Source organism: Crotalus tigris, unplaced genomic scaffold, assembly GCF_016545835.1.
Source record: "Crotalus tigris isolate CLP2741 ecotype Arizona unplaced genomic scaffold, ASM1654583v1 scf7180000021504.189830, whole genome shotgun sequence".
Taxonomy (NCBI): domain Eukaryota; kingdom Metazoa; phylum Chordata; class Lepidosauria; order Squamata; family Viperidae; genus Crotalus; species Crotalus tigris.
This window is the reverse complement of record NW_024098543.1, coordinates 153,158-163,591: the sequence shown is the minus strand read 5'-3', so window position 1 is coordinate 163,591 and position 10,434 is coordinate 153,158. Positions and strand designations below refer to the sequence as shown.

At 44.1% G+C, this 10,434-nt stretch overlaps 1 protein-coding gene across 1 annotated transcript; it reads left to right on the top strand.

Moving 5' to 3' along the window:
* Positions 1–2,552: 2,552 nt before the first annotated feature.
* On the top strand, positions 2,553–8,116 carry LOC120296781 (phospholipase A2 inhibitor subunit gamma B-like). Its single transcript, XM_039318754.1, has 4 exons — positions 2,553–2,708; positions 3,580–3,704; positions 5,620–5,736; positions 7,636–8,116. Exons 2-4 carry the CDS (start codon positions 3,656–3,658, stop codon positions 7,857–7,859), a joined length of 390 nt encoding a protein of 129 aa, XP_039174688.1. The 5' UTR covers positions 2,553–2,708; positions 3,580–3,655; the 3' UTR covers positions 7,860–8,116.
* Positions 8,117–10,434: the final 2,318 nt, after the last annotated feature.

Genomic DNA, 10,434 nt, shown 5'->3' with positions numbered 1-10,434 from the left:
TCTGGAAAGGACTCTTGCCTTAAAGCCCTCCCCCCATTGTTGGTTTCTGAAACAATGTCTCATTTCTAGTTTGGTGTCAATGCTGCAAATATTGTATATTCTTGCTTTTGACAATATGCAGAATTGTCTGGTAAATATGGGGTTAATAAAGAGCAGAAGGGGCGTTGGGGGTAAAGCCTGGGAAAGAAAGAGGAAGGAAACCTTTGACCTTCACACTAATTGGATAGTGTGAGATATGATGGCTAATTTAGGGAGGCAACACTCTGATAATTTAACTGCTCAGAGGAAGAGAACTTAGATCCTAGCATCCCTCCGTTGTGCCTGTGCCGACATTTTGTAACATTAAAAGACTTTTAGGAAAATAAATGCCTGGAAGTTCTTTGGAATGTTTCATTAGCTTGCTAGTTTTGTCTCCCTTGCTGCTCTGTTGGATTGCCATGCTAATACTCTACTTCAGTGATGGCGAACCTTTTAGAGACCGAGTGCCCAAACTGCAACCCAAAACCCACTTATGCATCGTCAGGTGCTGGGTGGGTGTGGCCCATTGGGTGGGTGTGGTCCATTGGGTGGGCGTGGCCCATTGGGTGGGTGTGGCTGCAGTGGTAATGGCAAACTGGGTGGGACTAAAAAGTTCAATTCTAACTTTGCAAGATTTTTTTTCTCGCGAGGTTGAAATTGACTGATTGATTGATTGAACCCTTTTTTTTTTTGCACATGGCGGTGGAGGCCTAAAGCGAAAAAGTTTTATAAAACCCAGCTGAAGGCCTAGGACTGGGGTGATGGCGCGCGTGCCCACAGAGAGGGCTCTGAGTGCCGCCTCTGGCACCCGTGCCATAGGTTTGCCACCACTGCTCTACTTAATTTTGCCTCTCTCAGATTTGCAAATAGATCTGCAAACTTTTTACTTACTTATTTATTTTTTTTTAAAAAAATAATAATTTAAAAAAAATCACAGGGGAGGAAGCACAATACCTATTGTCTTGTGCCCAATTGCCCGACTCATATTGTTTTATATTTTCTTCTTCCCTTTTCCTCCTTCCCAGAAATTTCCTCCCTTGAGGCAGGGTGTGTGTGTGTGTGAGGGGTGTCAGAACTGAAAAAGCTTCTTGGATGAGAAGTGAAACATCTTCCAGGGAAAAAAAAAATCCAGTTGCCTTTTGGAAAAAAGCACTTAGGGATATAATATTGATCTGAATGTGACGGTGCATTTCTCTTCTCTGAATGCAGACCTGGGTGCAGAAATTAGGGAAAGGTGACATAACATACAGCGACACCAGACATTAAACCTTGATGTAGATGTGAAGAGAGGGACTACATAGCTGCTACCTCTAGCACAGGGTGTCAAACTCAATTTCACTGAGGGCCACATCAGCATTGCGGTTGCCCTTAGGGGGCCAGGTGGGTGTGGCCAGAGTGGGTGCAGCCTACTGGGTGGGTATGGATGGAGTGGGTGTGGCCTACTGGGTGGGCATGGCCAGTTCTATATCATTCACATCAAGGGTGCCTGTGGGGGCCTGGGCAGGAGTGGGACAGATCTGAGGGTCTCTGGCAGAAGGGGGTGGGACCAGGGCAAGTGCCAAGGCATGGTCCACTGGGGCAAGTGCCAAGATGGCCACCACAAAATTGTACATTGGCTCCCAGCCGGCCTGGGCCAGGGCCAAGGCAGTGGGGGCCGTTCCCTCACTGTTTGCAAGATAGCTTCGCGGGCCACATGAAATCACTTCACGGGCCACACCTGGCCCCCAGGCCTTGTGTTTGACATGTCTGCTCTAGCAGATCTTGTCTGCTGTCATTTCCAGAGCTCCTGGCAAGCTGAAGAAAAGGTGAATGGATCCATCTTTCTTTTTTGGCAACTCCGTACTTTTGTTTAATGAATTATTTGAGGGGCTTTCAGCCTGGTTTGAACCTTGTTGACTTTCTTAACGGGGTTCATGGTGTAAACTTATCCAAAACACTTTTTGGAACCTTCTCAAGCTGAATCTGGCATTCATGGCTCCCAGCGTGGTCTAGAGCAGCAGGAATATTTTTTTGAAGAAGGAAAAAAGAAGAACTCTTCTGGCTGAAAACCATTTATAGGAAAGGCCAAAACAGTGACGAGCTGAAGCAAACGCTGGGAGCAGAACCGTTCTGTAAACAGGAGGAGCCGTTGCTAATAATAACTGGGGAAGGGGTTGAAAAGGAAACACTCACTCCAACTGCACTGCTGCGAGCTGCAGTGATGAACGGCTGCCAAAACTGGCCGCAATGTCTATGTAGCAAACTGCGATTCTCTTCCATATTTCCTAACAAGCCCAAAAATACACCCTTGCTTCAGGTTTGCAGTGACTCATCATGATAAATGCATGGAAATGCAGCCATTCTTTCTGCTTCTGCTTTTTCTCCTCCATTGGCATCTACCACTCCCCTGACTCTTTTTCAAATGAAATTTGGATTTATATAACATCAACGCTGTTTAGAGGAAAGCAAAGATATTTCGGAGGGGTCTGATCTGCAGAGCTGTTACCTCTCTCTCTCTCTTTTTTTTACTGGTCTTCGTCATTTCAGAAAGAAGGGTGGGGTGCTGTGGGCTAAGCTCCTCCCTTTATAGAGATGTTTTCCCCTCTGAAATTCTTGGCCAGATATAGGCAGAGGTTTATGCTCAATTGTTCTTAAGCTTGGATCTCAAAGGACATCTGGTCCTCTCTCCTGGATCTCTTTCACGGCAGCTGGTAAGTCTTTCAGTCTTTTTAAGATGAGCATTTCCATGAGATAATGAGTTTCCTATTATCACAAATAGTTCATGATAGTGTATCCCAAAAATTTAAGTGGCATATTCTTCCATTTGGGTGGGGCAGGCAGAGGCAAGCAATGTTTTTTTTTTTTTTTTTTTACCCAGCGGAGACTGCAAATTGCATGCAATTCAACAAGATTTTTCTGGGTGTCACCTCGGCTTCTTCTAGCCAAGTATCTAACGGAGGTGTAAGGAGATTTACACTTTTCTTAGACAATCATCTCTTCACCCATTTCCTGTTTTCCAGCTTTTCAATTAATTTTCCTGGGGGTGGTCTCCATACAATGAATACACCCCCCCCCCTCCAAGCACTTTTTCAAGCAGGAGGCTGGGGAATTTTAGGCTAATCGGAAAAACATATATGCACAAATTAGCAAAAGGGAGGGAGGAGATTGTCTAAACCGTTATGTCAATTTATAACCATAAAAACATGAAGCTTGTGCACAAGGTGGTTGAGAAGCAGAAGTTTATTTTGTAAAAGAGAAAAAAGGAAGGAGGGAGGGAGAGAGGAGAGAGAGGGAGGGAGGGAGGGAGGGAGGGAGAGAGAAATACTAGTTTATACTAGTTAAATTAACTAATTAATTTAGTTAATTGGAAGCCAGATTTTGGCATAGCGTTGCAGATATTTCTCCCCATGTTTTCATGTCACCCAATACAAAAATAACTGCTGAGCTAATAAAGGGAGCACCCTTTCTTTATTTGTTTGTGAAGCAAAGCCCACCAATTTGAGTGGTTACTACTTATATTTGTCTTAGTTTGGGGGCTAAAGAGAATGGTTGGCACTTTTAACAAGTTGGCACTTTTAACAGGTTGGCGAACAAAAGTGTTTTCCTTCAAGAAGAGATTTTTTTTTTTATTTTTTACCTCTGTGCCTAATTCATCAACATGCAGCTTCTGGTGGGTCTCGTCTTCTTCTCCGTCCTCTTGATTACAGGTATGGACAGGGTTGTCCTCTGGGGGTGGATGGGTGGGGTGAGGGAGTTGTCAGTGAATCTAAGGAGGATTCTGCATACCAGCCACTTGGGGCAAAGGATTTCCTAGGGATCACGAAAAGTCTTGAGAATGTCTCAACGATGGAGCGCTGTGCTTGGAAAACTGGTTGTAGAGTCAGACTATAGAGCACGGTTTATCAAAAAGTATACAAATCAAGAGAGAACTTGCCACACTCCTGGTCTTTTAACCTAATCAGGTTTGCTCTGGATTAACCATTAAGCAAAATAAACGTTCGCTTTGGACATTAAGGAAAAGTGCCATAGATATTTCCCCCATAGTTATATACCCCTAACTAGTCCATTGCCACACTTCACTGTATTCAGTTTTTTTTCCCCCTCATTGTCTCTATCTGCTATGTTTCTCAACTGAAACTGTGGTTTAAGTCTGTCCATACGTTGTGAAATTAAAGAGTTTTCATCACTTCTCGTGGCTGTTAGTTTGGTATGCAGGTTCTGAGGTTTTGTTTGATAAAAAAATACAGGAAACCAGAAGTTGTCTTCAAGAGTTACATGTTTATTCGGCTGAGTAAAGACGGGCTTCTCTAAAGAGAGAGAAAAGCTCCAAATATTGAAAAAGCCTTATTTTTATACCTACTTTGATTACATAAGCAATTCACCCAGCAAAGTTGACACACATAAGATAGAGATTTCACCCTTTAAGGCTGGCACACTGTAGATAAGAAGGAAGAAAGCAGAAGTAGCTAATAATCTCCCCTTTGGGATGTTTCTCCAAGGCACCATATGTTCCCGGATGGGTTAGAATATTGGGTGTTTCCTTTGCTGTCCTTTCATAACCTTGCAATCGTGGGTCTGCAAGTGGCCAGATAGAGCGGGGCCATCTGCACATATTCACGTGCAGTCCAAGTCCTAAATCCAAGTCAACAAGTTGGTGTTCAAGGATGCGTTCTGCCAGTTCGTCGGTCTGTCTGCCCTACGTAGTGGCTGTTGCAGTCCTTACAATGTATGTTATAATTGACTCCTGTTTTTTTCTTCTGGGGCTGCTGGGTCTTTTGGTTTACTGGCTGTTGATGGGCAATCTTCTAGAACTGCTTTATCATCGCCTTTCTCTGGGATGTTCTGATGGGAAATGGGCCAGCTAATTCCCATTCACTGGCAATAAGGAAATAGCTGGAGAGTTGTTCTACTAATTGCGTGAGAACAGGAAGCGCCTTAGAGCAGGAAGCGTTTTGTCCTATTATCATCATCATCATATCAACTTTCCTGTGGAACAATCAACAGTCAATTTAGGAAAGGCTTCCTTACTCCCTATTTAGGCTTCCTTACTCCCTATTTCTAACTTGCTACTTTTCCCCGGAATTTTGGCAGATTCCAAATGGAACAAAGGCAATTTGATTTTGCTTTCTGTCGAACCTGTGCTCCTTCGGTCTTATTCCTACCTCTCCCTGCCAGAACTTAGTAGCTTGCACCTCCTATACCTCAGAATGGCTCCTACTAAACTTTGCCTCTTCTAAGTTTAATACCTTAATACAAGCCTGGTTGTGTCTCACCAATCATCTCCACTGGCCAGCCTAGCTAAAGCTGCTGAGGGTCCTGGTTCAGTACAACGGCAGTGAAAAAAAAGCGACTTATGATATGACCGTTTTTCACACTTACAACCCTTGCAGCATGCCTCATGGTCAGGGGGTCAAAATTCAGACGCTTGGCGGCTGACTCATATTTATGACGGTGGCCACGTCCCAGGGGTCACGTGATCCCCTTTTGCGACCTTCTGACAAGCAAAGTCAATGGGGAAGCCAGATTCAGCGAACGACCGTGTTACTAACTTAACAACTGCAGTGACTCACTTATCCCGGCCCTACTTTCTTAGCTCCTCCCCACTTTTTCCTCCCTCTCCAGGTAGTTCCTTGATGTGTGAATATTGTACCTCACAATCTTCAGATTGTTCTGGTTCGAAGCAAGAATGTTCTCTTAAGAATGCTGTCTGCATGACTTTGACGACTGAAGTTAGCGCAGGTGAGTAAGACAAGTCCTATTTTTCCCAGCAAGGGAATAAATAACATGGGTCTTGCAAGCTACATAAATCGGATGGATCCTCTGCCATCAGGTTGGAGATGCATTTTCAGGTCTTCCTACCGTGCCCACCACCACCACTGTATAATGAAGTCTGTCCACCTTCCTGCTGGACATCCTCTTTTTCTCTTTTTTTCTACTTTTCCCTGCATTGTGGCTTTCTCCAAAGAACTGGGTCTTCACATAATTGTCCATGACCATTTGAGCCTGGCCATGAACAAAGTACAGGAAGTCCTCAATATACAATAGTTTGTTTAGTGCCAGTTCAAAGTTACAATGGCTCTGAAAAAAAAGCGACTTAAGACTGTTTCCCCCGCTTACGACTCTTGTAGTATCGCCTTGGTCACATAATCAAATTTCAGATGTTTGGCAACTGACTCAAATCAACGATGGTTCGAAGTGTCCCAGGGTCATGTGTGATCCCCTTTTGTAAACTTCTGAAAGTCAATGGGGAAGCCAGATTCACTTACTAACTTAACAGCTGCAGTGATTCACATAACAACTGTGGCGAGAAAGGTTGTAAAACGGGGCAAATTCACTTAACAAATGTCTCAGAATTTTGGGGGCTCAGTTGTGGTTGTAAGTCAAGGACTACCTGTAACAGATTCCTGTCCCTGCAGAATCATAGCCCATTCACGAAACAATAGTTAACTAACTAGACCAGTGGTGGCAAACCTTTTAGAGACTGAGTGCCCCAGAACTGGCCCTGCCCCCACTGCCCAGCCGCCATGGCCTTGGCTGCACTACTCTGTGTGGGCCACGCTTGGGGGCGAATCTCCTCCAAGGGGGCTGCTAGTGAGGAGGGGGCCATGGGGGGAGGCGGGCTGGGGCAATGGCAATGTGCCCACAGAGAGGGCTCTGAGTGCCGCCTCTGGCACGCATGCCATAGGTTCGCCACCGCTGAACTAGACCCAACTTCAGCTTATTGAATCAAAATCACCTTAACATGTCTGATGGAGGTACGTATCTCAGGGTTGGCATTTTGTTGCCATTGTTCTACAAAGTTTTGTTTTTGCTTTTTTTTTGGGAAGGGGAAGTATTGGAATAAAATGTCTACAACCTGAAAACTGGCTCCAGAGAACTCCTAAAGCAAATCATTTTTATTGTCTGATCTGATCTGCATGGAGGGTCCATTCTTATTACACACAAACAAGGAGAGTCTCCTGTGTCACCCAATAGAACCCCATCGCTTTTTTAATTCGTTGAGCGATGATGTTGCAAATTGACCCATGAGAACTATAACGACTTCTGCTTTTGGCAAGGACAGATTTCCGCCCAAAAGCCTTTTCCCATACCGTTCAGACAACAGTCCACAATATCAACGATGGCAAAAACAATTGCAAAATGGGGCAAAAATTCATGTAACTCAGCAACAGAAACTTTGGGTTCAATTCAGTGGTGGGATTCAAATACCAGAACAACCGGTTCTCTGCATGGATGCAGGCCTGGGCATCCAAGCCTAGAACTGGCTTCCGGAAGTGACATCCATGCACTTCCGGTGGGCCATTCTAGGCCTGGGAGACCTCCTCCAGGCCTCCCAGGCCTAGAACGGGCTTTCAGAAGTGGCATCCATGCACTTCCGATGGACCATTCTAGGCCTGAGAGGCCTCCTCCAGGCCTCCGACGCCTAAAATGGACAGCCGGAAGCGGTGTGCATTCAGCCAGTTCTCAGAACTCAACAAAATTTAGCTACCGGTGCGAACCAGCTGAATCCCACCACTGGCTCAATTGTGGTTCTAAGACAAGGACTATCTGTATTGGAAACCTGTATTTGGATGGATGGAGGATTTCCTTTAAATCTGAGTGATGGCTCTGATCACTGACATTTCTCTGTTTCTCCAGGACCCCAGAAAATCCAAGCGACTGTCAAAGGTTGCACTCCAGAAGACACTTGCAAGGGTTTTGAAAATCTGAAAGGGAAGTCTGTCACAAGCCAACACCCCGATGGTCCAGCTGTACCAGTTGGAGCTGTCATTAAACAAGCTGTCTGCAGCAAAGCCTCTCCCTCCTTTGCATCGTTCTTCCCAGCATTCCTTGGGCTCCTCCTGATGAAGCTTCTCTTCTAAAGCTCTTCCTTCCACTCAAGAAGTTGTCCCCTTTTCTTGGCCTGTACATCTCCTCAAGCTGATCAGGCGGGCTCTTTGATGTTATGCATAGGTCTCCATATTTGCCTAAATAGAGACCAGTTCAGCAGACAAATATATAATCAGCCAAGTGGAACCCAGTTAAGCAGACAAATATATAATCAGCAGCCTTGAATGTGTGTTTGAAGAAAAAAAAATGGTGTAATTCAAATAATGAAAACAATAAAAAATAAATAATTGGATTACAGTCATTGCCTGGGTGTTTTTTTTAAAAAAAATTTGGAGTAGAAAGAAAAAAAATGCACATTCTCCATTCTACAGGGCTAGTTTGCCACCCCCGTCATCCAGATTTGATGTGAGTTATATGTATTTGTATATCACAAGTAGAAATGGCCCATCTCACATATATTTGATTTTTCAACTATTATATATTATTTTATTGATCAACTGTTTATTTTATTCTGTTTGTGCGATCTGAATCCCCAAGGCATGCGTTACTTCTCTTCTTTCCTGTGGAGTCTACACAGCCCTGGAGTTTCTCCAGTGGGTCTCTGATACAAGAACGTTTCCTGAACCCATTTAGTTAAGCTGACACCTGCTAGCTGACTTCAACCAACTCGTCCGGCCGTTCATGTGAGGTGCACAAAGCATCAAGACTGGAAGGCCAGGGAACTTGTATGGGGTCAATGGCAGTTATCATGGTTGGATTGTCCATGAAACTGAGGCGTGAAAGCTGACTGGGTGACTTTGGCCAATCACCAAAGAGGCAGTGGATTCTAGTCCCACCTTAGGCAAAAGAGTCAGTTGGATTATTTTGGGGCAGTTGCTCTCTCTCTGTCCAACTGACCTCACAGGTCACCGGGGGAAATAGGAGGAAAAAGGAATAGTAAGTATGCTCCCTGCCTTGAGTTATTTATAGAAGTAGCAAAGGTGAGAGGTAAACCATAAAAAAGAACACAAATAAATAAATAAATATTGTCTTGAGAGGTGACCTCATTGCCCATCTGGAAGGTGAATTGCCTTCTCCAGGTAGGTCCTCCACAGTCCATGAAGAAGGTGATACTGCAGTCATAATCAGAGACAACTTTGATTTTTTACAAGTAATAAAGCAGCAGTTTTACCAGTGTTTCATGTCCCTTTTATTGGTCTATGGATGCCTTGCATGTTGTTTTGCAGAACCTCCCAGCCACACCATTGCGTTCCTTCAAGAAAAGATGAGGTTTTTTTTAAAACCTCTGTGTCTCACGACCTTCATGAAGCTTCTTCAGGAGCTCTTCTTCTTCTCCGTCCTCCTAACTCCAGGTATGGTCAGGATTGTCCTCCTGGGGGTCAGTGAAGCTAATAAGGAGTGTCCTCCACACTGACCACTTGTAGAGGGTTGCTTAAGGCTGTGAAAAACCTTGGGAAATGCTGTCCCCAAAGATGGAGTGGCTGGCTGGAAAAAGAAGTGGGTGTAGAGTTGGAATAGATTCAGGTTTATCAAAAGTACTTACATCTAGGGAGAATTTACCGCATTGATGGTCCTTTCTTATGACCAGGTTAGCCTTGGAATAACCATGAAGCAAAATAAGCCTGTGCCTAGGGTCATAAGGAAAAGATGGCACCACAGATCTTCCTCCTAGTTGCATGCCCTTAATTATTTCACTGCCAAACTTCATTTAAGTCAGGTTCCCCCCCATTGTCTTTATTCGCTATGTTCAATTTTAATCTGCATTGTTAAAAAAAAAATCACTTCCATTGAAGGCTACCTCTGTTGAAAATCTCTTCTGCATTACTTGCCACCTCTCGAAATTCCTCTTCAAACTGATGGGAGAAAACTCCAGATTTTTTATTTCATTTATGAAATTTAGGTACCACCCATCTCACTCTCAGAGTGACTCTGACTGGTTTACAACTATATAATTTTTTATTAAAGAAACAAACCACAGTTAATGTAGGAAAGCAGCAGGCTTCCTTCCTTCCTATTTCTAACTGGCTACGTTCCCCGGGAATTTTGGCAGTTCGCATATGGAACAAAGGCAATTTGTTTTTGCTTCGTGTCTAACCTGTGCTCCTTCTCTCTTATTCCTTCCTCTTCCTGTCAAAAATAAGGATTGTGTACCTCCTCTACCTCATCATGGCTTCTGCTAAACTTTGTCTCTGGAATATATTTTATCTTCATATGGCTCTGATTAAGACTCACCATGTCTCCACTGGCCAGTCTAGTTAAGGCTGCTGAGCGTCCGGGTTCCATAATATTAAAAGCATCTCTGGTTCCCCATCCCTATCCTATATCCTTAGCTCCTCCCACTTTCTCTCCCTTGTCCAGGTAACTCCTTGACATGTGAGCATTGTGTATCACCTTCGTTAGAAACATGCTCTGGTTCACTGAAAAAATGTCCTTATAAGAATGCTGTCTGCATGACTTTGACGACTGAAACTACAATAAGTGAGTAAGACATGCCACGTAAATCTCATTGATCCTCTGCCATCAGGCTGCTGGTGATCCTTCAGGTTTTCCAACTATTCTGACTCAAATCTAAAGTGCCTTCTTTTAAATCCAGTCAGATAGTTAACT

Coding starts and splice junctions, on each gene's coding strand:
- LOC120296781 (XM_039318754.1), top strand. CDS start 3,656: ATGCAGCTTCTGGTGGGTCTCGTCTTCTTCTCCGTCCTCTTGATTACA. Junction 3,705..5,619: donor CTCCGTCCTCTTGATTACAG/GTATGGACAGGG, acceptor CTCCCTCTCCAG/GTAGTTCCTTGATGTGTGAA. Junction 5,737..7,635: donor GACGACTGAAGTTAGCGCAG/GTGAGTAAGACA, acceptor CTGTTTCTCCAG/GACCCCAGAAAATCCAAGCG.